Source organism: Taudactylus pleione, unplaced genomic scaffold (assembly GCF_031769625.1).
Source record: "Taudactylus pleione unplaced genomic scaffold, aTauple2 ptg000015l, whole genome shotgun sequence".
Classification (NCBI taxonomy): Eukaryota; Metazoa; Chordata; class Amphibia; order Anura; family Myobatrachidae; genus Taudactylus; species Taudactylus pleione.
The window spans coordinates 6,804,650-6,832,304 of NW_028284417.1; the positions used below are offsets into that span (position 1 = coordinate 6,804,650).

The 27,655-nt window shown below is 47.6% G+C and overlaps 1 protein-coding gene across 1 annotated transcript in view; it reads left to right on the plus strand.

The window, feature by feature from the left end:
• LOC148542095 (CD109 antigen-like) overlaps nt 1-27,655 on the plus strand; it is a 202,115-nt gene that overhangs the window by 151,977 nt on the left and 22,483 nt on the right. The window contains exons 29-30 of the mRNA XM_088472444.1: nt 6,842-6,997; nt 7,105-7,170. Of these exons, the coding sequence (XP_088328570.1) occupies nt 6,842-6,997; nt 7,105-7,170 (222 nt within the window). The remainder of the gene's footprint in view (nt 1-6,841; nt 6,998-7,104; nt 7,171-27,655) is intronic.

Below are 27,655 nucleotides of genomic sequence, written 5' to 3' on the forward strand. Positions count from 1 at the left end.
AATATAAATGGATCCTTATGCAGGGAGGAAGGTAGGGTGAGAGGTATGGGACATCATGGTCATAGCTGTATGACGAGGGGAGCAATTATGGGACAATAGTATAATTGATGGAGCAGGGGGACAGATATGGGACATAATTAGAATTGTTGGAAGGGGGCTGTTATGGGACATAATTGTGTTAGGAGGGGGGCAGTTATGGGTCATTATTGTTGTGTGAAGACTGTACCTACCGGGGACCTGGGGATGGGGGGCCCCCTAAAGAAATGGGTGTACCGGGCTTTGGGGAGTCAGTGAGGTGCTACAGGGGGAGTGAGGTGCTACAGGGTGACTGAGGGGAGTCAGTGAGGTGCTACAGGGGGAATGAGGTGCCACATGGTGACTGATGGGAGTCAGTGAGGTTCTACAGGGGGAGTGAGGTGCTACAAGGTGACTGAGGGGAGTCAGTGAGGTGCTACAGGGGGAGTGAGGTGCTACATGGTGACTGACGGGAGTCAGTGAGGTGCTACAGAGGGAGTGAGGTGCTACATGGTGACTGAGGGGAGTCAGTGAGGTGCTACAGAGGGAGTGAGGTGCTACATGGTGAGGGGAGTGAGAGCTGCTACAGGATGAGGGGAGTGAAAGGCGCTATTAGGTGAGTGAGGTGCTACAGGGTGAGGGGAGTCAGTGAGGTGCTACAGGGTGAGGGGAGTGAGAGGTGCTACAGGGTAAGAGGAGTCAGTGAGGTGCTACAGGGTGAGGGGAGTGAGAGGTGCTACAGGGTAAGGGGAGTCAGTGAGGTGCTACAGGGTGAGGGGCACTGTGGTGGATACCTGACTTGGGGGGCTTCTTCAAATTTTGCTATGGGGCCCACAAAGTTCTAGTTACGCCCCTGGTCGGGTGTCTTTTATTGTGATGGAAATTCACAATGTGACTGTGCTGATTTATTTGAAATGTGACTCTTGTATGTCTGTGTGCACCACAATAAACCACAATGGCACTTGGAATGAAAAACGCTGCGACCGCTACACTGTAGCACTTTGAATACAGATTCAGAGACTCAGTAGCACACAGATATACAAGTGTTGCATATCAAATTAATCAGCACAGACAGCTGGTACGCCCTAGTTACATCGCATTTCGAATTAGACACATATTGCGCTGAGATGGGCTGTGTGTAGTTCTGTTTTTTAAAAAAGTTTTAAGGAATCAGCAATTCCAAGAAAATTGGAATGAGCTCCATGTCTAGCCATGTCCCCAATTATTTCCATTGTGTGTGCACATATATTGATAAAGATCCTACTAAATTGTCTCTGGGCCTGATTCAGCAAGGAACGCAGTTGCTAATACTCACGCAATCAGCCGATTGTTGTGTACTGCACATGTGTATACATTGCAGTGCGCGAACTAGCCATTGCGATTGGGACTGTGATTGCAGTGATTACGCAGACCCATTGCAGAGTAATTGACAGGAAGTGTTGTTTGTGGGTGGTGACGGGGGGTCGGATGAACGCAAGCGTGCCAGTGTGTTTCAACGCCGGTGCAGGGGCGTGCATAAATTATCCTCTGCAATGGCCTAAGCAGCCTGAGGCCTGATAGCGTGTGTGGAAGTTAGCAATTTCTGAGTAAGGTCAGAGCTTGTGCAAGTGTACGTGAGGCTGCGATGGTACTCTATTGTACCGATGGTTTTGCAGTCTTGCTAAACATTACGGATGTGTGCTAAGTAAAGTGGGCGTCCTTGTGTAGTGCTGCGAGGGCATTGCGATCTCAATGGATTAGCATACTATCGCAGTTGAACTGCATGCGTAATCGCTACTGCATTCGCAGTTGGGATCCGTAGTGAATCAGACCCTAATTTACAGTAAGTATAGTGCAAACATTATAAAGTAGCAGTATGCTGCCTCTTTTAATCTGTACAAAGAGGTTTACAAATTACTACTTCTATGGACAGATGCACCATTTTAGCATTAACCCACAATGGATGTTCCTTTATGAATTTGGTTTGGCTTTTGTGCTCCTGTAAAGTCATGAATGGTACAGTCAATTTAGTGGGTTAAGTATCAAACTGCATATATTGACTTATAACAAAATATTGCTTTAAATGTTGCAGCTCAACCACCAAAATAAATGTTGATTGAGAAATAAACCCCTAGGTGCATTGTAAAAAAACCAACTGAACTGCAGTACAGTATCTATAAAATTATTAATCTGGTCTGCACTTGTGCCAGCAGTTTCCATCCCGCAAGTTCTTCCAGGTTGGGCTGTCTTGTCTGAATACCCATTAAGACAAAAATAGTGTCCTATCTACATATAGTAATAAGAGACACACCTTCACTGTCAAAGGAGAAGCAGGGTCATGAGAGACAAGATGATGGGTTCAACATTGCTGTCTTTATCACATTACTGTTTTTATCTTGAGAGTTCTAGAACTGAAACATGGAAGGGTGTTTTCTTTCATTGCACTCTACAGGCAGTCTTCTTATTAGTAGGAATTTTCCTCAATATATCACTCAGTGCTGATGTCTGGCTTTGAGGAATTTATGGAGAGAGATCTTCTGAACCATCTTGATGATCTGATCATCTGGCTGATAAAAAATGTCTGGGAAGGAACCTTATGTGGATAAGAGCTAATTCCTCTTGTCTATCTTACATCTTCCAAAATCCTTTTTACAACGTACTATACATCCTATGTACTTGGGAAATTCCAGTAATTTGGAGTAGGAATGTATACACAGAAGGCAGGAGGGCTTAATCTTTTTTTGTGATATTATATTTTCCTAATTGTCCCTAGATGTTCAATATATAATATTTTAATTTTCTAACTTCCACATCTAATTCTGCCCAAGCCATCCACACTTTTTTCTAATGTTTCTACTATTGATTCTAAAGTCAGTAAACTCAGTATGGGGTCTATTTATCAAGCAGTGAAAACTGTGGAGCAGTAAACCAGTGGAGAAGTTGCCCATAACAACCAATCAGCTCCTACCTATTATTTTGTAGACTGTACTTGATAAATGCTACTTGAAAGCTGATTGGTTGCTATGGGCAACGTCTCGACTGGTTCACTTCTCCACACTTTTCACTGCTTGATAAATAGACCTACCTGGTTTGAGATAACAAGCTCTAAGTTGTCAAGTTGTCCAATATTTTTTGTTGTCTAGCCTCAGAAAGGTTTTTAATTTTGACGTTAAATAGTTATCAACTAAATACAAGAGAAAACCTTTTAATTCAAATATACTTCTTGATCCATATGCCTGTTTCAAACTTTCAAACAGTTGTAACACTTGTTTCTTTCTCTGCTTGCGGTGTGATGTGGATACAACTTTATTAACAATAGACTATTCTTGGTAATTCACTTCTTGACATTGCCTACATGCAGAACTATAAGCTGGCTGTTAAGATAGTGTACATATTTCAACTGTAGACAGTTTCCCCTGCCAGCACCCTCAGTTGCTGAACAGCTCTATCTCTCAAGTCCTCAGCATTAATTATATTTGGTCTGTGTCTCTGCTATAAGGCTTGTGATGTAAGCTTACCTCTTATCAGCTGCCTCAGATCCAACTACCCTCACCTGCGGGCTCCTGCTCAGCCTGTCAGATGAATCTGCTTCTCACAGTCTGTTCCTTCAAAGTGACACCTCCCTCGCTCATAGAGGTCTTCTCTTCTGCAAGGACACTTCCCTTCTGTCAATGTCTTGAGAAATCTATCCCTCCAATTACAGGATGAATGGGGCCACAGGGATCTCTTCCCACTGTGGTACAGTACCACAGAAATGAACTCAAATGGATGACGACACCTCTAATTATAATTCGCACTTGGCTGCTCCCCACTTACACCACAAGCCGTCCATTAATGTGCTCAAGTCTCTCCATCTAGTCTGTCCTAGTGCAGAGGCCCAATGTTCAATACCTTCTTTCTGGCTGCCATAACAATGTTACTCACTGTGTTCCCTGCACTGTTGGTAGCATTAGCCCTTCCACCACCACAGTCCTCAATACAAACATCAATGGGGATTACACAGCAAATCAGGTGCCTAAATACCTATCTTCTGTACGAATTCTGAAAGTCTCCTACATTTTTTTAATAAAAGTTTTTTTTGTCAATTATTATTATTCTCAAACTGCTCACCCTGCGCCTGCAATTGGTGATCAGCAAGAACTTAAAGTTAAATAGAATCTGCAATCAGTGCTTGGTGGACTGGAAGGGCTATTGTTCTGAAAAACAAGCATCCGAATTTCATAATCTTCATGTTAAAAACAAAAGTTATATTCCAAGTGATTAAGGCCCCTTAATCATTCATTGACCTACTAATACAATTAATGAACTTAAATTATACAAAAGCAGGTGAAAATTAACATTTTCACATACTTTTGTATGGAGAGGAGAGGAGACAGGTGAGAGGAAGAGGGGGATATGACAGAGCGGACATCGGAGAAAGGATGCAGGAGACAGGATCCAGCAGTAGGGTGAGGAGAGATGCCATAGAGGACACCGGGGAGGTGTTCGGGGGAGGGGAACAGAGCAGACACCGGAGAAAGGATGCAGGAGACAGGATCAAGCAGTAGGGTGAGGAGAGATGACACAGAGGACACCGGGGAGGTGTTCGGGGGAGGGGAACAGAGCAGACACCGGAGAAAGGATGCAGGAGACAGGATCCAGCAGTAGGGTGAGGAGAGATGACACAGAGGACACCGGTGGGGGAACAGAGCGGCCACCAGGGAATGGATGCAGGGGGACAGGACACAGCAGCAGGGGGAAGAGAAATGACACAGATAACCCAAGAGGGGATACGCACAGCAACAGGGTTAGCGGGGGGCATAGACAATGGCGACTGCGGGTTGGGGGCTGTAACTGTGTGTGTGTAACTGTGTACACAGACACCGGTGGCAGTTGGGAAATACATAGGGACATGGCAGGTGTAGGAGTAAAAATATAACTTTTCCCAAAAGCTAACTCTGCAAAAAGAGCAGCTTTTCGGGAAGTGATACGTTAACAAGGCATGATGGATGCCCCCAACAGTTTTTTTAAACTCGCAGCAAGTTTATAACATAATTACCAGTGTCATGTCCAGGGGGGTCAGCCCGACACTGCCCCGCCCGACCACCCAGGATATGTAACTGGGGCACACACCTTTGGCAACCGCCAAATGTCCCTATATAAAAAATGGGGTGGGGTCGCTAATGCTGTCTGGCACATGGCACCAAGATGTCTACTTACGGCTCTGCATGCAATTTCACCTAAAGGACCAAATAATTCAAATGAGCATAGTGCAATGATGAAATATGTCTCTGGCAGACCAGTCGTTAAAAGAGAAATGTCTCTTAAAATTAGAAGCTTCATAAACTTCTTTCCAGTTATTTAGCAGATTGGAAATGACCAGCTGGATGAGGTGGTGTCTGTACATTCTGTTTAGCAAAGAAAGCCTTACTGCTGATGGAAGCCTCTTACTGGTTGGAGTGAAAATCTGCAATAAAACAGGTCCTGGAAACAGGATGGTATATGGTCCAATAACATAGTTGCTGACATTCTCCGGGAGTGGGCAGTCAGGTCGGCATAGCAGAGGGCATGGTGTGGCATAGGAAGGGCGTGGCTAGGTTGTGATGCAGCATTTGGGGCAGAGTAGGGGCGTGACTGTGTCATCATAACCCCGCCCCCCACTACACAATGCAGAGATTACTGGTATTGTGATGCAGGGGTGGGCCACAATGACGCGATTCTCCCCTCCCCCCATACCGCCCTCAAGTGGATGGTTGCGGAGGGCTACGGAGGTTGGTGCGGAGGAGTGGCAGTTGGCTGGGAAACTTGTCCACTTTTCCGGGTACCCGGGAATGACCCACGATTTTCAGGAGCCTTCCGTCCATTCCGGGAGAGCAGGTCCAATAATAAGGCACAAGTGATGCAGGTGCTTGACACCTTTCCCTGTGGTAAGTACCCATAGCTTCCTCAGCAACTGATTATGGAATCCTTAGAATTGCTTTCTTTTATACCAAAACACATGCAGGGATAGGAAACAGGTGTATTTGTCTATCAAATTAATATATCAAGCCATTTATAGTAATAAAACAATACAAAATGAGGAGGATATCTTAGCTAAAAGGAATCATAAAAAACTGTACATAATACATTAAAGAAGGGTACCTGACAGGCAGAATTGTAACTGAGGCCGGTAGTGTACTGTACACTTGAAACATAGTAAACAAAAGTCACATGATTGTCTAGACAAACCAGAGCCGGGAGTGGAAGAGTTGCAGATTTTCACTGGATCTTCATTGAATGGTTATATCTTTCAACAGTTCATTATGTTTTTTTCTATATAAAAAGACATTTCTAAATTGGCAGCTGTTTCTTCATTGCACTATGCTTATTTGAATTATTTAGTGCTTACAGTGGTCTCTGCATTTGCATGCCTAAGATGTCTATTATATCCATCAATTTTATGGTCAATATTTGTATTTTTATATATTATTCATTTTTGAATGATATATGCTCCTTTTATTAAATGCCTACTAAATGTATATATAATTTTTCTATCAAGCCATATAGTTTTATGCATTTCCTTTCATTTCCATTCTGCCTATGGCAGTCGGACTCCTGTTCTGTCTGGACGGCATCTTTTCATTAAAATTAAATGCTCAAATTTTTGTTTATCAGGGTACAATACAATTTTATTTATTAATTAAACTAAACAGAGCAAGAGTCCAACTGCTAATTTCCTTTTTATAATAAATGTTGAAATATGTATTAAAATATACAGTAACATTAAAATTAGTATCTCTAGTCCCTGTTACATGCTGTTATTATTTGTGTTTTTAAAATTTATGATTTAGTTCATGCTTAACATAGATGTACGTTATGTCTTTACCAGGATACAATAATGGCTCTGCAAGCTCTATCACAGTTTTTGCTAGCTGCACCCTCCAGTGAAACATCTCTTACTGTGTCTGTTACTGGATCAGGTTTCTTCGTACCAAAAACATTTCAGATCAACAGTGAAAATCTTCTTTTGTTACAAAGTCAGCAGGTATGATGCTATGTTTAATATTACAATTAAAAATGTATTAATCTTTTTTATTTGATGTATACATGTCAAATAAAGAAATAACCCAATATTATTTTTTTCATTGTTAGATTGAAGTATCCCAGCCTTTGTCAATTAATGTCACTGCAGCTGGAAGAGGATTGGCTATTGTACAGGTACACCACAATATCCTAAACAACTCCAGTTCACTCATTACCCACTTGTGCATCACTTACCACATATACTGTAGCATATATTATATAGTAAAAATAAAAAATTGCCAGCTGCCTGTACCTCTTCAAGCCAACGCCAATTTCCACAGTTTTGTAATGTATTAGAATTGACAGGAACAACCAATTTCTCGGGCTACCCAAGTGTAGTTTACATTGTTTCTTTGGCACAAGTAAGATATAGGAATAAATCTATGTTTTATAGTAATAAGCCGGTACATGAATTCACATACACTTATACACACTGTATTTCATGATTCTAGCTATGGTTACCTTCTGCAAATAATATAAACCCAGAAATTTACCGTATTGTATACTGTGCTACATACACTCTATGGGGCTGATTCTGAGTTCGGAGCAACGCATAAAACAAAAATAGCACGTACAGTAGCTGCACATTTGTAAAACCATGTTGCACTGCAGGAGGGACAGATGTAAAATGTGCAGAGAAATTGCAGTGTAAACATAAAGCTGTACAGCATTTGTGGACCACATGCAAAAACAGTCAGTATTTACCCTGCATGCAAATAATAATAATGAAAAAATATGTATTTGTACGCACTGCAGTACGACATGATTTATATACCAGACAAGCAGTTGCCTGCGGCTTCAGCCATGATGAAATCGTTGCATTGCTCTGCATAGGGGCCCTCTTGCATGAGTGGCCCACATGACCAGCAGTGCTACACAGACTGGTGGCAGCAGCGCTTTCACCCACCTCCCACACCAATGTCACCGTGTGCCTTGTACACAGACTGCTATGTAGCCTATCCTATTCACCCACCTCCCACACCAATATCACTGTGTGCCTTGTACACAGACTGCTATGTAGCCTATCCTATTCACCCACCTCCCACACCAATGTCACTGTGTGCCCTGTGCACAGACTGCTATGTAGCCTATCCTATTCAACCACCTCCCACACCAATGTCACCCTGTGCCTTGTACACAGACTGCTATGTACCCAATCCTATTCACCCACCTCCCACACCAATGTCACTGTGTGCCTTGTACACAGACTGCTATATAGCCTATCCTATTCACCCACCTCCCACACCAATATCACTGTGTGCCTTGTACACAGACTGCAATGTAGCCTATCCTATTCACCCACCTCCCACACCAATGTCACTGTGTGCCCTGTGCACAGACTGCTATGTAGCCTATCCTATTCAACCACCTCCCACACCAATGTCACCCTGTGCCTTGTACACAGACTGCTATGTACCCAATCCTATTCACCCACCTCCCACACCAATGTCACTGTGTGCCTTGTACACAGACTGCTATATAGCCAATCCTATTCACCCACCTCCCACACCAATATCACTGTGTGCCTTGTACAGAGACTGCTATGTAGCCTATCCTATTCACCCACCTCCCACACCAATGTCACCGTGTGCCTTGTACACAGAGTGACTGCTATGTAGCCTATCCTATTCACCCACCTACCACACCAATATCACTGTGTGCCTTGTACACAGACTGCTATGTAGCCTATCCTATTCACCCACCTCCCACACCAATATCACCGTGTGCCTTGTACACAGACTGCTATGTAGCCTATCCTATTCACCCACCTGCCACACCAATGTCACTGTGTGCCTTGTACACAGACTGCTATGTAGCCTATCCTATTCACCCAGCACTCACACCAATGTCACTGTGTGCCATGTGCACAGACTGCTATGTAGCTTATCCTATTCACCCACCTCCCACACCAATGTCACCGTGTGCCTTGTACACAGACTGCTATGTAGCCTATCCTATTCACCCACCTCCCACACCAATATCACCGTGTGCCTTGCACACAGACTGCTATGTAGCCTATCCTATTCACCCACCTCCAACACCAATATCACTGTGTTCCATGTGCACAGACTGCTATGTAGCCTATCCTATTCACCCAGCACTCACACCAATGTCACCCTGTGCCTTGTACACAGACTGCTATGTACCCAATCCTATTCACCCACCTCCCACACCAATGTCACTGTGTGCCTTGTACACAGACTGCTATATAGCCTATCCTATTCACCCACCTCCCACACCAATATCACTGTGTGCCTTGTACAGAGACTGCTATGTAGCCTATCCTATTCACCCACCTCCCACACCAATGTCACCGTGTGCCTTGTACACAGAGTGACTGCTATGTAGCCTATCCTATTCACCCACCTCCCACACCAATATCACCGTGTGCCTTGTACACAGACTGCTATGTAGCCTATCCTATTCACCCACCTCCCACACCAATATCACCGTGTGACTTGTACACAGACTGCTATGTAGCCTATCCTATTCACCCACCTCTCACACCAATATCACCGTGTGCCTTGTACACAGACTGCTATGTAGCCTATCCTATTCACCCACCTCCCACACCAATGTCACCGTGTGCCTTGTACATAGACTGCTATGTAGCCTATCCTATTCACCCACCTCCCACACCAATGTCACCGTGTGCCTTGTACACAGACTGCTATGTAGCCTATCCTATTCACCCACCTCCCACACCAATATCACTGTGTGCCTTGCACACAGACTGCTATGTAGCCTATCCTATTCACCCACCTCCCACACCAATATCACTGTGTTCCATGTGCACAGACTGCTATGTAGCCTATCCTATTCACCCAGCACTCACACCAATGTCACTGTGCGCCATGTGCACAGACTGCTATGTAGCCTATCCTATTCACCACCCACTCACACCAATGTCACTGTGTGCCTTGTACACAGGCTGCTATGTAGCCTCTCCTATTCACCCACCTCCCACACCAATATCACTGTGTGCCATGTGCACAGACTGCTATGTAGCCTATCCTATTCACCCACCTCCCACACCAATGTCACTGTGTGCCTTGTACACAGGCTGCTATGTAGCCTCTCCTATTCACCCACCTCCCACACCAATGTCACTGTGTGCCTTGTACACAGACTGCTATGTAGCTTATCCTATTCACCCATCTCCCACACCAATGTCACCGTGTGCCTTGTACACAGACTGCTATGTAGCCTATCCTATTCACCCACCTCCCACACCAATATCACTGTGTTCCATGTGCACAGACTGCTATGTAGCCTATCCTATTCACCCAGCACTCACACCAATGTCACTGTGTGCCATGTGCACAGACTGCTATGTAGCCTGTCCTATTCACCACCCATTCACACCAATGTCACTGTGTGCCTTGTACACAGGCTGCTATGTAGCCTCTCCTATTCACCCACCTCCCACACCAATATCACTGTGTGCCTTTTACACAGACTGCTATGTAGCCTATCCTATTCACCCACCTGCCACACCAATGTCACTGTGTGCCTTGTACACAGACTGCTATGTAGCCTATCCTATTCACCCAGCACTCACACCAATGTCACTGTGTGCCATGTGCACAGACTGCTATGTAGCTTATCCTATTCACCCACCTCCCACACCAATGTCACCGTGTGCCTTGTACACAGACTGCTATGTACCCTATCCTATTCACCCACCTCCCACACCAATATCACTGTGTGCCTTGCACACAGACTGCTATGTAGCCTATCCTATTCACCCACCTCCCACACCAATATCACTGTGTTCCATGTGCACAGACTGCTATGTAGCCTATCCTATTCACCCAGCACTCACACCAATGTCACTGTGCGCCATGTGCACAGACTGCTATGTAGCCTATCCTATTCACCACCCACTCACACCAATGTCACTGTGTGCCTTGTACACAGGCTGCTATGTAGCCTCTCCTATTCACCCACCTCCCACACCAATATCACTGTGTGCCATGTGCACAGACTGCTATGTAGCCTATCCTATTCACCCACCTCCCACACCAATGTCACTGTGTGCCTTGTACACAGGCTGCTATGTAGCCTCTCCTATTCACCCACCTCCCACACCAATGTCACTGTGTGCCTTGTACACAGACTGCTATGTAGCTTATCCTATTCACCCATCTCCCACACCAATGTCACCGTGTGCCTTGTACACAGACTGCTATGTAGCCTATCCTATTCACCCACCTCCCACACCAATATCACTGTGTTCCATGTGCACAGACTGCTATGTAGCCTATCCTATTCACCCAGCACTCACACCAATGTCACTGTGTGCCATGTGCACAGACTGCTATGTAGCCTGTCCTATTCACCACCCACTCACACCAATGTCACTGTGTGCCTTGTACACAGGCTGCTATGTAGCCTCTCCTATTCACCCACCTCCCACACCAATATCACTGTGTGCCTTTTACACAGACTGCTATGTAGCCTATCCTATTCACCCACCTCCCACACCAATGTCACTGTGTGCCTTATACACAGACTGCTATGTAGCCTATCCTATTCACCCACCTCCCACACCAATATCACCGTGTGCCTTGTACACAGACTGCTATGTAGCCTATCCTATTCACCCACCTCCCACACCAATGTCACTGTGTGCCTTGTAGACAGACTGCTATATAGCCTATCCTATTCACCCACCTCCTACACCAATATCACTGTGTGCCATGTGCACAGACTGCTATGTAGCCTATCCTATTCACCCACCACTCACACCAATGTCACTGTGTGCCATGGCCCATGTGCACAGACTGCTATGTAGCCTATCCTATTCACCCACCTCCCACACCAATGTCACCGTGTGCCTTGTACACAGACTGCTATGTAGCCTATCCTATTCACCCACCTCCCACACCAATATCACCGTGAGCCATGTGCACAGACTGCTATGTAGCTTGTCCTATTCACCACCCACTCACAGCAATTTCACTATGTGCCTTGTACACAGGCTGCTATATAGCCTCTCCAATTCACCCACCTCCCACACCAATATCACTGTGTGCCTTGTACACAGACTGCTATGTAGCCTATCCTATTCACCCAACTCCCACACCAATATCACTGTGTGCCATGTGCACAGACTGCTATGTAGCTTATCCTATTCACCCACCTCCCACACCAATGTCACCGTGTGCCTTGTACACAGACTGCTATGTAGCCTATCCTATTCACCCACCTCCCACACCAATATCACCGTGTGCCTTGTACACAGACTGCTATGTAGCCTATCCTATTCACCCAGCACTCACACCAATGTCACTGTGTGCCATGTGCACAGACTGTTATGTAGCTTATCCTATTCACCCACCTCCCACACCAATGTCACCGTGTGCCTTGAACACAGACTGCTATGTAGCCTATCCTATTCACCCACCTCCCACACCAATATCACCGTGTGCCTTGTACACAGACTGCTATGTAGCCTATCCTATTCACCCACCTCCCACACCAATATCACTGTGAGCCTTGTACACAGACTGCTATGTAGCCTATCCTATTCACCCACCTCCCTCACCAATATCACTGTGTGCCTTGTACACAGACTGCTATGTAGCCTATCCTATTCACCCACCTCCCACACCAAAGTCACTGTGTGCCTTGTACACAGACTGCTATGTAGCCTATCCTATTCACCCACCTCCCACACCAATATCACTGTGTGCCATGTGCACAGACTGCTATGTAGCCTATACTATTCACCCACCTCCCACACCAATGTCACTGTGTGCCTTGTACACAGACTGCTATGTAGCCTATCCTATTCACCCATCTCCCACACCAATATCACTGTGTGCCATGTGCACAGACTGCTATGTAGCCTATCCTATTCACCCAGCACTCACACCAATGTCACTGTGTGCCATGTGCACTGACTGCTATGTAGCCTATCCTATTCACCCACCTCCCCCACCAATGTCACCCAGTGCCTTGTACACAGACTGCTATGTAGCCTATCCTATTCACCCACCTCCCACACCAATATCACCGTGTGCCTTGTACACAGACTGCTATGTAGCCTATCCTATTCACCCACCTCCCACACCAATGTCACTGTGTGCCTTGTAGACAGACTGCTATATAGCCTATCCTATTCACCCACCTCCCACACCAATATCACTGTGTGCCATGTGCACAGACTGCTATGTAGCCTATCCTATTCACCCACCACTCACACCAATGTCACTGTGTGCCATGGCCCATGTGCACAGACTGCTATGTAGCCTATCCTATTCACCCACCTCCCACACCAATGTCACAGTGTGCCATGTACACAGACTGCTATGTAGCCTATCCTATTCACCCACCTCCCACACCAATATCACCGTGTGCCATGTGCACAGACTGCTATGTAGCTTGTCCTATTCACCACCCACTCACACCAATGTCACTATGTGCCTTGTACACAGGCTGCTATATAGCCTCTCCAATTCACCCACCTCCCACACCAATATCACTGTGTGCCTTGTACACAGACTGCTATGTAGCCTATCCTATTCACCCACCTCCCACACCAATATCACTGTGTGCCATGTGCACAGACTGCTATGTAGCTTATCCTATTCACCCACCTCCCACACCAATGTCACCGTGTGCCTTGTACACAGACTGCTATGTAGCCTATCCTATTCACCCACCTCCCACACCAATATCACCGTGTGCCTTGTACACAGACTGCTATGTAGCCTATCCTATTCACCCAGCACTCACACCAATGTCACTGTGTGCCATGTGCACAGACTGTTATGTAGCTTATCCTATTCAACCACCTCCCACACCAATATCACTGTGTGCCATGTGCACAGACTGTTATGTAGCTTATACTATTCAACCACCTCCCACACCAATGTCACCGTGTGCCTTGAACACAGACTGCTATGTAGCCTATCCTATTCACCCACCTCCCACACCAATATCACTGTGAGCCTTGTACACAGACTGCTATGTAGCCTATCCTATTCACCCACCTCCCTCACCAATATCACTGTGTGCCTTGTACACAGACTGCTATGTAGCCTATCCTATTCACCCACCTCCCACACCAATGTCACTGTGTGCCTTGTACACAGACTGCTATGTAGCCTATCCTATTCACCCACCTCCCACACCAATATCACCGTGTGCCATGTGCACAGACTGCTATGTAGCCTATACTATTCACCCACCTCCCACACCAATGTCACTGTGTGCCTTGTACACAGACTGCTACGTAGCCTATCCTATTCACCCATCTCCCACACCAATATCACTGTGTGCCATGTGCACAGACTGCTATGTAGCCTATCCTATTCACCCAGCACTCACACCAATGTCACTATGTGCCATGTGCACAGACTGCTATGTAGCCTATCCTATTCACCCACCTCCCCCACCAATGTCACCCTGTGCCTTGTACACAGACTGCTATGTAGCCTATCCTATTCACCCATCTCCCACACCAATATCACTGTGTGCCATGTGCACAGACTGCTATGTAGCCTATCCTATTCACCACCCACTCACACCAATGTCACTATGTGCCTTGTACACAGGCTGCTATATAGCCTCTCCAATTCACCCACCTCCCACACCAATATCACTCTGTGCCTTGTACACAGACTGCTATGTAGCCTATCCTATTCACCCACCTCCCACACCAATATCACTGTGTGCCATGTGCACAGACTGCTATGTAGCCTATCCTATTCACCCACCTCCCACACCAATGTCACTGTGTGCCTTGTACACAGACTGCTATGTAGCCTATCCTATTCACCCACCTCCCACACCAATGTCACCATGTGCCTTGTACACAGACTGCTATGTAGCCTATCCTATTCACCCACCTCCCACACCAATATCACCGTGTGCCTTGCACACAGACTGCTATGTAGCCTATCCTATTCTCCCACCTCCCACACCAATATCACCGTGTGCCATGTGCACAGACTGCTATGTAGCCTATCCTATTCACCACCCACTCACACCAATGTCACTATGTGCCTTGTACACAGGCTGCTATATAGCCTCTCCAATTCACCCACCTCCCACACCAATATCACTGTGTGCCTTGTACACAGACTGCTATGTAGCCTATCCTATTACCCACCTCCCACACCAATATCACTGTGTGCCATGTGCACAGACTGCTATGTAGCCTATCCTATTCACCCACCTCCCACACCAATGTCACTGTGTGCCTTGTACACAGACTGCTATGTAGCCTATCCTATTCACCCACCTCCCACACCAATGTCACCGTGTGCCTTGTACACAGACTGCTATGTAGCCTATCCTATTCACCCACCTCCCACACCAATGTCACCGTGTGCCTTGTACACAGACTGCTATGTAGCCTATCCTATTCACCCACCTCCCACACCAATATCACCGTGTGCCTTGTACACAGACTGCTATGTAGCCTATCCTGTTCACCCACCTCCCACACCAATGTCACCATGTGCCTTGTACACAGACTGCTATGTAGCCTATCCTATTCACCCACCTCCCACACCAATATCACCGTGTGCCTTGTACACAGACTGCTATGTAGCCTATCCTATTCTCCCACCTCCCACACCAATATCACCGTGTGCCTTGTACACAGACTGCTATGTAGCCTATCCTATTCACCCACCTGCCACACCAATGTCACCGTGTGCCTTGTACACAGACTGCTATGTAGCCTATCCTATTCACCCACCTCCCACATCAATATCACTCTGTGCCATGTGCACAGACTGCTATGTAGCCTATACTATTCACCCACCTCCCACACCAATGTCCCCGTGTGCCTTGTACACAGACTGCTATGTAGCCTATCCTATTCACCCACCTCCCACACCAATATCACCGTGTGCCATGTGCACAGACTGCTATGTAGCCTATCCTATTCACCACCCACTACCACCAATGTCACTATGTGCCTTGTATACAGGCTGCTATATAGCCTCTCCAATTCACCCACCTCCCACACCAATATCACTGTGTGCCTTGTACACAGACTGCTATGTAGCCTATCCTATTACCCACCTTCCACACCAATATCACTGTGTGCCATGTGCACAGACTGCTATGTAGCCTATCCTATTCACCCACCTCCCACACCAATGTCACCGTGTGCCTTGTACACAGACTGCTATGTAGCCTATCCTATTCACCCACCTCCCACACCAATGTCACCGTGTGCCTTGTACACAGACTGCTATGTAGCCTATCCTATTCACCCACCTCCCACACCAATGTCACCGTGTGCCTTGTACATAGACTGCTATGTAGCCTATCCTATTCACCCACCTCCCACACCAATATCACCGTGTGCCTTGTACACAGACTGCTATGGAGCCTATCCTATTCACCCACCTCCCACACCAATATCACTGTGTGCCTTGTACACAGACTGTTATGTAGCCTATCCTATTCACCCACCTCCCACACCAATGTCACTGTGTGCCTTGTACACAGACTGCTATGTAGCCTATCCTATTCACCCACCTGCCACACCAATATCACTGTGTGCCTTGTACACAGGCTGCTATGTAGCCTCTCCTATTCACCCACCTCCCACACCAATATCACTGTGTGCCTTGTACACAGACTGCTATGTAGCCTATCCTATTCACCCACCACTCACACCAATGTCACTGTGTGCACTGTGCACAGACTGCTATGTAGCCTATCCTATTCACCCACCACTCACATCAATGTCACTGTGTGCACTGTGAACAGACTGCTATGTAGCCTATCCTATTCACCCACCTCCCCCACCAATGTCACCCTGTGCCTTGTACACAGACTGCTACGTAGCCTATCCTATTCACCCACCTCCCACACCAATATCACTGTGTGCCTTGCACACAGACTGCTATGTAGCCTATCCTATTCACCCACCTCCCACACCAATATCACTGTGTTCCATGTGCACAGACTGCTATGTAGCCTATCCTATTCACCCAGCACTCACACCAATGTCACTGTGCGCCATGTGCACAGACTGCTATGTAGCCTATCCTATTCACCACCCACTCACACCAATGTCACTGTGTGCCTTGTACACAGGCTGCTATGTAGCCTCTCCTATTCACCCACCTCCCACACCAATATCACTGTGTGCCATGTGCACAGACTGCTATGTAGCCTATCCTATTCACCCACCTCCCACACCAATGTCACTGTGTGCCTTGTACACAGGCTGCTATGTAGCCTCTCCTATTCACCCACCTCCCACACCAATGTCACTGTGTGCCTTGTACACAGACTGCTATGTAGCTTATCCTATTCACCCATCTCCCACACCAATGTCACCGTGTGCCTTGTACACAGACTGCTATGTAGCCTATCCTATTCACCCACCTCCCACACCAATATCACTGTGTTCAATGTGCACAGACTGCTATGTAGCCTATCCTATTCACCCAGTACTCACACCAATGTCACTGTGTGCCATGTGCACAGACTGCTATGTAGCCTGTCCTATTCACCACCCACTCACACCAATGTCACTGTGTGCCTTGTACACAGGCTGCTATGTAGCCTCTCCTATTCACCCACCTCCCACACCAATATCACTGTGTGCCTTTTACACAGACTGCTATGTAGCCTATCCTATTCACCCACCTGCCACACCAATGTCACTGTGTGCCTTGTACACAGACTGCTATGTAGCCTATCCTATTCACCCAGCACTCACACCAATGTCACTGTGTGCCATGTGCACAGACTGCTATGTAGCTTATCCTATTCACCCACCTCCCACACCAATGTCACCGTGTGCCTTGTACACAGACTGCTATGTAGCCTATCCTATTCACCCACCTCCCACACCAATATCACTGTGTGCCTTGCACACAGACTGCTATGTAGCCTATCCTATTCACCCACCTCCCACACCAATATCACTGTGTTCCATGTGCACAGACTGCTATGTAGCCTATCCTATTCACCCAGCACTCACACCAATGTCACTGTGCGCCATGTGCACAGACTGCTATGTAGCCTATCCTATTCACCACCCACTCACACCAATGTCACTGTGTGCCATGGCCCATGTGCACAGACTGCTATGTAGCCTATCCTATTCACCCACCTCCCACACCAATGTCACCGTGTGCCTTGTACACAGACTGCTATGTAGCCTATCCTATTCACCCACCTCCCACACCAATATCACCGTGAGCCATGTGCACAGACTGCTATGTAGCTTGTCCTATTCACCACCCACTCACAGCAATTTCACTATGTGCCTTGTACACAGGCTGCTATATAGCCTCTCCAATTCACCCACCTCCCACACCAATATCACTGTGTGCCTTGTACACAGACTGCTATGTAGCCTATCCTATTCACCCAACTCCCACACCAATATCACTGTGTGCCATGTGCACAGACTGCTATGTAGCTTATCCTATTCACCCACCTCCCACACCAATGTCACCGTGTGCCTTGTACACAGACTGCTATGTAGCCTATCCTATTCACCCAGCACTCACACCAATGTCACTGTGTGCCATGTGCACAGACTGTTATGTAGCTTATCCTATTCACCCACCTCCCACACCAATGTCACCGTGTGCCTTGAACACAGACTGCTATGTAGCCTATCCTATTCACCCACCTCCCACACCAATATCACCGTGTGCCTTGTACACAGACTGCTATGTAGCCTATCCTATTCACCCACCTCCCACACCAATATCACTGTGAGCCTTGTACACAGACTGCTATGTAGCCTATCCTATTCACCCACCTCCCTCACCAATATCACTGTGTGCCTTGTACACAGACTGCTATGTAGCCTATCCTATTCACCCACCTCCCACACCAAAGTCACTGTGTGCCTTGTACACAGACTGCTATGTAGCCTATCCTATTCACCCACCTCCCACACCAATATCACTGTGTGCCATGTGCACAGACTGCTATGTAGCCTATACTATTCACCCACCTCCCACACCAATGTCACTGTGTGCCTTGTACACAGACTGCTATGTAGCCTATCCTATTCACCCATCTCCCACACCAATATCACTGTGTGCCATGTGCACAGACTGCTATGTAGCCTATCCTATTCACCCAGCACTCACACCAATGTCACTGTGTGCCATGTGCACTGACTGCTATGTAGCCTATCCTATTCACCCACCTCCCCCACCAATGTCACCCAGTGCCTTGTACACAGACTGCTATGTAGCCTATCCTATTCACCCACCTCCCACACCAATATCACCGTGTGCCTTGTACACAGACTGCTATGTAGCCTATCCTATTCACCCACCTCCCACACCAATGTCACTGTGTGCCTTGTAGACAGACTGCTATATAGCCTATCCTATTCACCCACCTCCCACACCAATATCACTGTGTGCCATGTGCACAGACTGCTATGTAGCCTATCCTATTCACCCACCACTCACACCAATGTCACTGTGTGCCATGGCCCATGTGCACAGACTGCTATGTAGCCTATCCTATTCACCCACCTCCCACACCAATGTCACAGTGTGCCATGTACACAGACTGCTATGTAGCCTATCCTATTCACCCACCTCCCACACCAATATCACCGTGTGCCATGTGCACAGACTGCTATGTAGCTTGTCCTATTCACCACCCACTCACACCAATGTCACTATGTGCCTTGTACACAGGCTGCTATATAGCCTCTCCAATTCACCCACCTCCCACACCAATATCACTGTGTGCCTTGTACACAGACTGCTATGTAGCCTATCCTATTCACCCACCTCCCACACCAATATCACTGTGTGCCATGTGCACAGACTGCTATGTAGCTTATCCTATTCACCCACCTCCCACACCAATGTCACCGTGTGCCTTGTACACAGACTGCTATGTAGCCTATCCTATTCACCCACCTCCCACACCAATATCACCGTGTGCCTTGTACACAGACTGCTATGTAGCCTATCCTATTCACCCAGCACTCACACCAATGTCACTGTGTGCCATGTGCACAGACTGTTATGTAGCTTATCCTATTCAACCACCTCCCACACCAATATCACTGTGTGCCATGTGCACAGACTGTTATGTAGCTTATACTATTCAACCACCTCCCACACCAATGTCACCGTGTGCCTTGAACACAGACTGCTATGTAGCCTATCCTATTCACCCACCTCCCACACCAATATCACTGTGAGCCTTGTACACAGACTGCTATGTAGCCTATCCTATTCACCCACCTCCCTCACCAATATCACTGTGTGCCTTGTACACAGACTGCTATGTAGCCTATCCTATTCACCCACCTCCCACACCAATGTCACTGTGTGCCTTGTACACAGACTGCTATGTAGCCTATCCTATTCACCCACCTCCCACACCAATATCACCGTGTGCCATGTGCACAGACTGCTATGTAGCCTATACTATTCACCCACCTCCCACACCAATGTCACTGTGTGCCTTGTACACAGACTGCTACGTAGCCTATCCTATTCACCCATCTCCCACACCAATATCACTGTGTGCCATGTGCACAGACTGCTATGTAGCCTATCCTATTCACCCAGCACTCACACCAATGTCACTATGTGCCATGTGCACAGACTGCTATGTAGCCTATCCTATTCACCCACCTCCCCCACCAATGTCACCCTGTGCCTTGTACACAGACTGCTATGTAGCCTATCCTATTCACCCATCTCCCACACCAATATCACTGTGTGCCATGTGCACAGACTGCTATGTAGCCTATCCTATTCACCACCCACTCACACCAATGTCACTATGTGCCTTGTACACAGGCTGCTATATAGCCTCTCCAATTCACCCACCTCCCACACCAATATCACTCTGTGCCTTGTACACAGACTGCTATGTAGCCTATCCTATTCACCCACCTCCCACACCAATATCACTGTGTGCCATGTGCACAGACTGCTATGTAGCCTATCCTATTCACCCACCTCCCACACCAATGTCACTGTGTGCCTTGTACACAGACTGCTATGTAGCCTATCCTATTCACCCACCTCCCACACCAATGTCACCATGTGCCTTGTACACAGACTGCTATGTAGCCTATCCTATTCACCCACCTCCCACACCAATATCACCGTGTGCCTTGCACACAGACTGCTATGTAGCCTATCCTATTCTCCCACCTCCCACACCAATATCACCGTGTGCCATGTGCACAGACTGCTATGTAGCCTATCCTATTCACCACCCACTCACACCAATGTCACTATGTGCCTTGTACACAGGCTGCTATATAGCCTCTCCAATTCACCCACCTCCCACACCAATATCACTGTGTGCCTTGTACACAGACTGCTATGTAGCCTATCCTATTACCCACCTCCCACACCAATATCACTGTGTGCCATGTGCACAGACTGCTATGTAGCCTATCCTATTCACCCACCTCCCACACCAATGTCACTGTGTGCCTTGTACACAGACTGCTATGTAGCCTATCCTATTCACCCACCTCCCACACCAATGTCACCGTGTGCCTTGTACACAGACTGCTATGTAGCCTATCCTATTCACCCACCTCCCACACCAATGTCACCGTGTGCCTTGTACACAGACTGCTATGTAGCCTATCCTATTCACCCACCTCCCACACCAATATCACCGTGTGCCTTGTACACAGACTGCTATGTAGCCTATCCTGTTCACCCACCTCCCACACCAATGTCACCATGTGCCTTGTACACAGACTGCTATGTAGCCTATCCTATTCACCCACCTCCCACACCAATATCACCGTGTGCCTTGTACACAGACTGCTATGTAGCCTATCCTATTCTCCCACCTCCCACACCAATATCACCGTGTGCCTTGTACACAGACTGCTATGTAGCCTATCCTATTCACCCACCTGCCACACCAATGTCACCGTGTGCCTTGTACACAGACTGCTATGTAGCCTATCCTATTCACCCACCTCCCACATCAATATCACTCTGTGCCATGTGCACAGACTGCTATGTAGCCTATCCTATTCACCCACCTCCCACACCAATGTCCCCGTGTGCCTTGTACACAGACTGCTATGTAGCCTATCCTATTCACCCACCTCCCACACCAATATCACCGTGTGCCATGTGCACAGACTGCTATGTAGCCTATCCTATTCACCACCCACTCCCACCAATGTCACTATGTGCCTTGTATACAGGCTGCTATATAGCCTCTCCAATTCACCCACCTCCCACACCAATATCACTGTGTGCCTTGTACACAGACTGCTATGTAGCCTATCCTATTACCCACCTCCCACACCAATATCACTGTGTGCCATGTGCACAGACTGCTATGTAGCCTATCCTATTCACCCACCTCCCACACCAATGTCACCGTGTGCCTTGTACACAGACTGCTATGTAGCCTATCCTATTCACCCACCTCCCACACCAATGTCACCGTGTGCCTTGTACACAGACTGCTATGTAGCCTATCCTATTCACCCACCTCCCACACCAATGTCACCGTGTGCCTTGTACATAGACTGCTATGTAGCCTATCCTATTCACCCACCTCCCACACCAATATCACCGTGTGCCTTGTACACAGACTGCTATGTAGCCTATCCTATTCACCCACCTCCCACACCAATATCACTGTGTGCCTTGTACACAGACTGCTATGTAGCCTATCCTATTCACCCACCTCCCACACCAATGTCACTGTGTGCCTTGTACACAGACTGCTATGTAGCCTATCCTATTCACCCACCTGCCACACCAATATCACTGTGTGCCTTGTACACAGGCTGCTATGTAGCCTCTCCTATTCACCCACCTCCCACACCAATATCACTGTGTGCCTTGTACACAGACTGCTATGTAGCCTATCCTATTCACCCACCACTCACACCAATGTCACTGTGTGCACTGTGCACAGACTGCTATGTAGCCTATCCTATTCACCCACCACTCACATCAATGTCACTGTGTGCACTGTGCACAGACTGCTATGTAGCCTATCCTATTCACCCACCACTCACATCAATGTCACTGTGTGCACTGTGCACAGACTGCTATGTAGCCTATCCTATTCACCCACCTCCCCCACCAATGTCACCCTGTGCCTTGTACACAGACTGCTACGTAGCCTATCCTATTCACCCACCTCCCACACCAATATCACTGTGTGCCTTGTGCACAGACTGCTATGTAGCCTATCCTATTCACCCACCTCCCACACCAATGTCACCTTGTGCCTTGTACACAGACTGCTATATAGCCTATCCTATTCACCCACCTCCCACACCAATATCACTGTGTGCCATGTGCACAGACTGCTATGTAGCCTATCCTATTCACCCACCTCCCACACCAATGTCACGGTGTGCCTTTTACACAGACTGCTATGTAGCCTATCTTATTCACCCATCTCCCACACCAATATCACTGTGTGCCATGTGCACAGACTGCTATGTAGCCTATCCTATTCACCCACCTCCCACACCAATGTCACGGTGTGCCTTTTACACAGACTGCTATGTAGCCTATCTTATTCACCCATCTCCCACACCAATATCACTGTGTGCCATGTGCACAGACTGCTATGTAGCCTGTCCTATTCACCCAGCACTCACACCAATGTCACTGTGTGCCTTGTACACAGGCTGCTATGTAGCCTCTCCTATTCAAGTGACCAAAGCACCTCTTCACCCCACCCTTACCGTCCTCATGCATGGTGCCACACCTATCTCTTACATTGATGTATGTCACTACATTACGTTTTAGGTATTGCTCAGCTTTAACTTGATGGATCGAGATGAAACAAAGTGCAGGTTATTTCTAGTAGTTTACACTATAAAATTATGCAGTTTTCGTGAAAATCGGTTCAGTAGTTTTTGTATCAACTTAGAACAGACAGAGACAACGATCTTATAATATTAGAATTGATACAAAGTTACTTGCTTTTTTGCTTTGCTCCATTTCCTAATCCGCCCCTATGTATGTGAAAGCCTGTTTAGATCCCAGGATAAAATGTATACTGTAGAATTCAGTTTGCACAAACCAAATGTAGACAGACTGGTATCTGATACCAATGCTATTTTCAGAGGTCTGTGACCACTATAATTTCAAATGTCATTCACATTTATTTGCAAGAAATATTCATTTAGTGCTAGGCAGCTAGGGCAACATCTGGCACGGCAGCTGCTGTGGAACTACATATCCCAGCATGTCCTTCCAGTAGTAACACAGCCTAACATCATAACTGCATGCTGGAGTATGCAGGGTTGTAGAGAGCCCGTCCGGGCCCAAGTAAAGGAGGGGGTGTGGCCTAATCACGGGAGGCGTGACCTCACCCCCTTGAAAAAAAAAATCACCTTTACAACGCTTCGCGCTGGGGAGGGGGGCGCTGCAAGCCCCCCAGCCTGGTGCTAAATGGGGGGCGTGATCAATGTGATCGCTCCCCCTCACAGCCATAGGAGACTGCTCCGGCTGCTGCAGCAGCCGCGAACAGTCTCGCACTGCAGAACAGCGCAAGCTGTGTGCTGAGCTGCTGTGAGGGGGGCCGACGCCGTACCCAGGCCCCAACGGGCCCCTCTAGCAAGCCCGAGCCCGGGTAAACAGTACCCGCCCCCCCCCCTCTTGGCGCCCATGGAGGTATGTAGTTCCACAGCATCTGGAATACAGCTCGCCTACTTCTGTGATGGGAGAAGGCAGTGATCATCTGTAATGTGAGTGCCTATTCCATTTGTTTTCTTCTCCAAAGCTTTACATTTTTCAAAGCTAAATTTAACAGCTCCCCAAAAATGTGTAAAAAGTTTGTTTATATTTATTTTTTCTTTAAAAAAATATTTAGTTTTTCACTATTTAATTTTGTGTCTGGGTATCCCCTGCAATGTAGCATTGTATTATTTATCTAACTATATATATAATTATATATATATATATATATATATATATATATTGTAAGGGCACAGTCGTGCACCTAAAAACCTGCAATTCTCCCATAGAGAATTCCAGAGGGGGGGGCATGGTGTTTTAAGGGGCTACACCTCAAAAGCTATTGGAGGTACCAAGCTAAAATTTGGCACGGACGGGTATAGAATTGTTGCTCGGTGCTGCATGCCAAATTTCAGGGCATAAACATAAAAAAATGAGGATTTGGGAGTAATCTAAAGCTCCAACTTTCACTTTTTTCTGACATTCTCAATTAGGAACCCCTTTCTGCTGTTCTCTATGGGTTTTTTTTGGGAAGGCATAACTCAGGGTAGGGGGCGAATTTAGACTTGGGGTTTGTTTTATTAGGTAGCTGTTGTGCCAGGGTAGGGCCTTTTGGGGTTCAGGTAATTAAGAAAGTTACAGTTTTTAAACTATTACCTCAAGAATGCGCCATTGAATAGATAGGAAATTTCAACTTGTTGCGCACTCGCAGTAGGAGCCTCCACCACTCACTGTGGCTTCACCTGGGTGCACAAAGATGGCCGTCATTTGCGGGCTTTAGCGGTGGTGGGCTCGGGGGAAAGAAGTGGCCATTAGCTGCAGCAGGACCCGGGGGAAAGGTGCTGGGGGGTAGCTGCGGCCTGCGGCAGTAGTGCGGTGGCAATGGGGCAGGTGTTAGGATCCGGGGGAGGTAGCAGCACACAGATGCATGCTCAGATCTGGAAGTTCCATGATACCTGCTTGTGTTTAAAAACAAAAATGGCGTGGCCCAGCCTCCCAAAACACAACCAGCACCAGGCTTTGGAGACCCAGTACTGATTATGCTAAATACAGAGGACAAATCATGTAGGGGTCCCCCGTATTAAGCACAACTAGCACCAGGCTTTTCAGAACCAGTCCTGGTTGCCAAAATACGGGGGATAAATGATGTAGGGGTCGCCCGTATTTAGCGCAACCAGCATCAGGCTCTGAGTCAGCCCCTGGTTCTTGAAATACAGGGGGAAAAAATGTGTAGGGTCCCCCTGTATTTACCAGAACCAGCACTGGACTCTTTCTAGTGGGGGTGATGCCACAGCCTTTCACCGGGCCCCCCAGCCGAAGAATCACCCCTGACCGCTAGTCAGCCCAGAGAAGAATCACCCCTGACCGCTAGTCAGCCCAGGCTGGCGATCCCTGGGGAGCTGGGGACCCCCTCAATAAAGGGTGGCCCCTCTTCAGAGCACCCCAGGCCCAGGCTGATAGCCCAGGGCTATCCCTGGCAACCCTGGAGCGATGGGTGCCGGGTTGATTGTGTAAAGTGTGGTGCAAGTAAAGACTTAAAATATTGGCTTTTGGTGTGGAACTACACTGTACAGTTCCCAGCAAGCCTCCCCCGCATGCTGGTACTTGGAGAACCACAAGTATCAGCATGTGGGGCATTATGGGCTTGCTGGTACCTGTAGTTCCACAGCAAAAGCAATATTTAAAAACCAAAGAACACACACACCGTAGAAAAGTAAAATTTTATTAAAACATACATGGACACACACATGTACTCACACATGCACACACTATCTTGCATACTCACCTAGTATCCCTGTAGCCAATCTGTCCTCTTCTCCAAGTAGATAATCCTATGGATTACCTATAATAAAAATTGCATACTCACCTCCCTCTATGCGTGGATCTGTCCTCTTCAGACAATCCAGGGTCTTGGCAAAAAAAAAAATACGCGGACCCTCATACATTAGTAGTATCCTCTAAGGACACTACTACCCGAATGACAACTCCGCCCGGGATTTCAGTTCAGAAATCCCGGTGCGGAAGGCTCATTGGCTGAGAGAGGTGAGCCTTCCGCCTCTCAGCCAATGAGCTGTTCTCACCATTGACTTCAATGGTGAGAACCGAGCATGACCTTTTCAAAAATGGCACCTCAGCGCCATTTTTGAAATTCAAAGATGGCCACCGCGAGCCAATCACGGCTCGCAACGTCATCGTCCTGCCCCTCGGCTGGCTTATATACAGCCAGCGAGAGGCGTCATCCACTCAGTCCATCAGCCGGGGAGCTGGAGAGGAGACCAGCTGAAGCAAGAAGACGCCGTGGAAGCCCTGGATCAGCGGCCGTGCAAAAGAGCTTAAAGGCCACCGCCCTCCAGGTGAAAATTCAGTAGAAGTCTTGGGGGAAGCGGCAGCCATGTAAAAGATCTTAAAGGCTGCCGCCCCCCAGGTGAAGGTGCAGCAATATAAAATACTTTTAATTTTTTTTTTATTTTAATATTTCTTTTGCAGGGGTACTATAGGTACCAGCAGGCCCTTAATGCCCCGCCTGCTGGTACTTGTGGTTCTCCAAGTGCCAGTATGCAGGGATGCCTGTTGGGACCTGTAGTACTACTGCAAAAGACAATATTTATACTTTCATACGCACCACACAACACAATCAACCCAGCACCCACCGCCAGGGGTGCTGGAGATAGCCCCGGGCTATCAGCCTGGGGTGCCCTGGAGTGGGGGACCCCTTTATTGGGGGGTCCCCAGCTCCCCAGGGATCCCTGACCTGGGTTGACTAGTGGTCAGGGGTGATGTTTAACCTGGGGGGCCGGTGAAAGGGCTCCACAGTTGGTGCCCGCCAGGAGAAGATGCTGAAGCCCTGGCGGGTTGGCGCCCGCCAGGCAAAGACGCCATAAGTCCAAGTGGGCGACAGCCATGAAAAAGAGCTGACACAGGCTGTCACCCACTAGGTGAAGATGTTG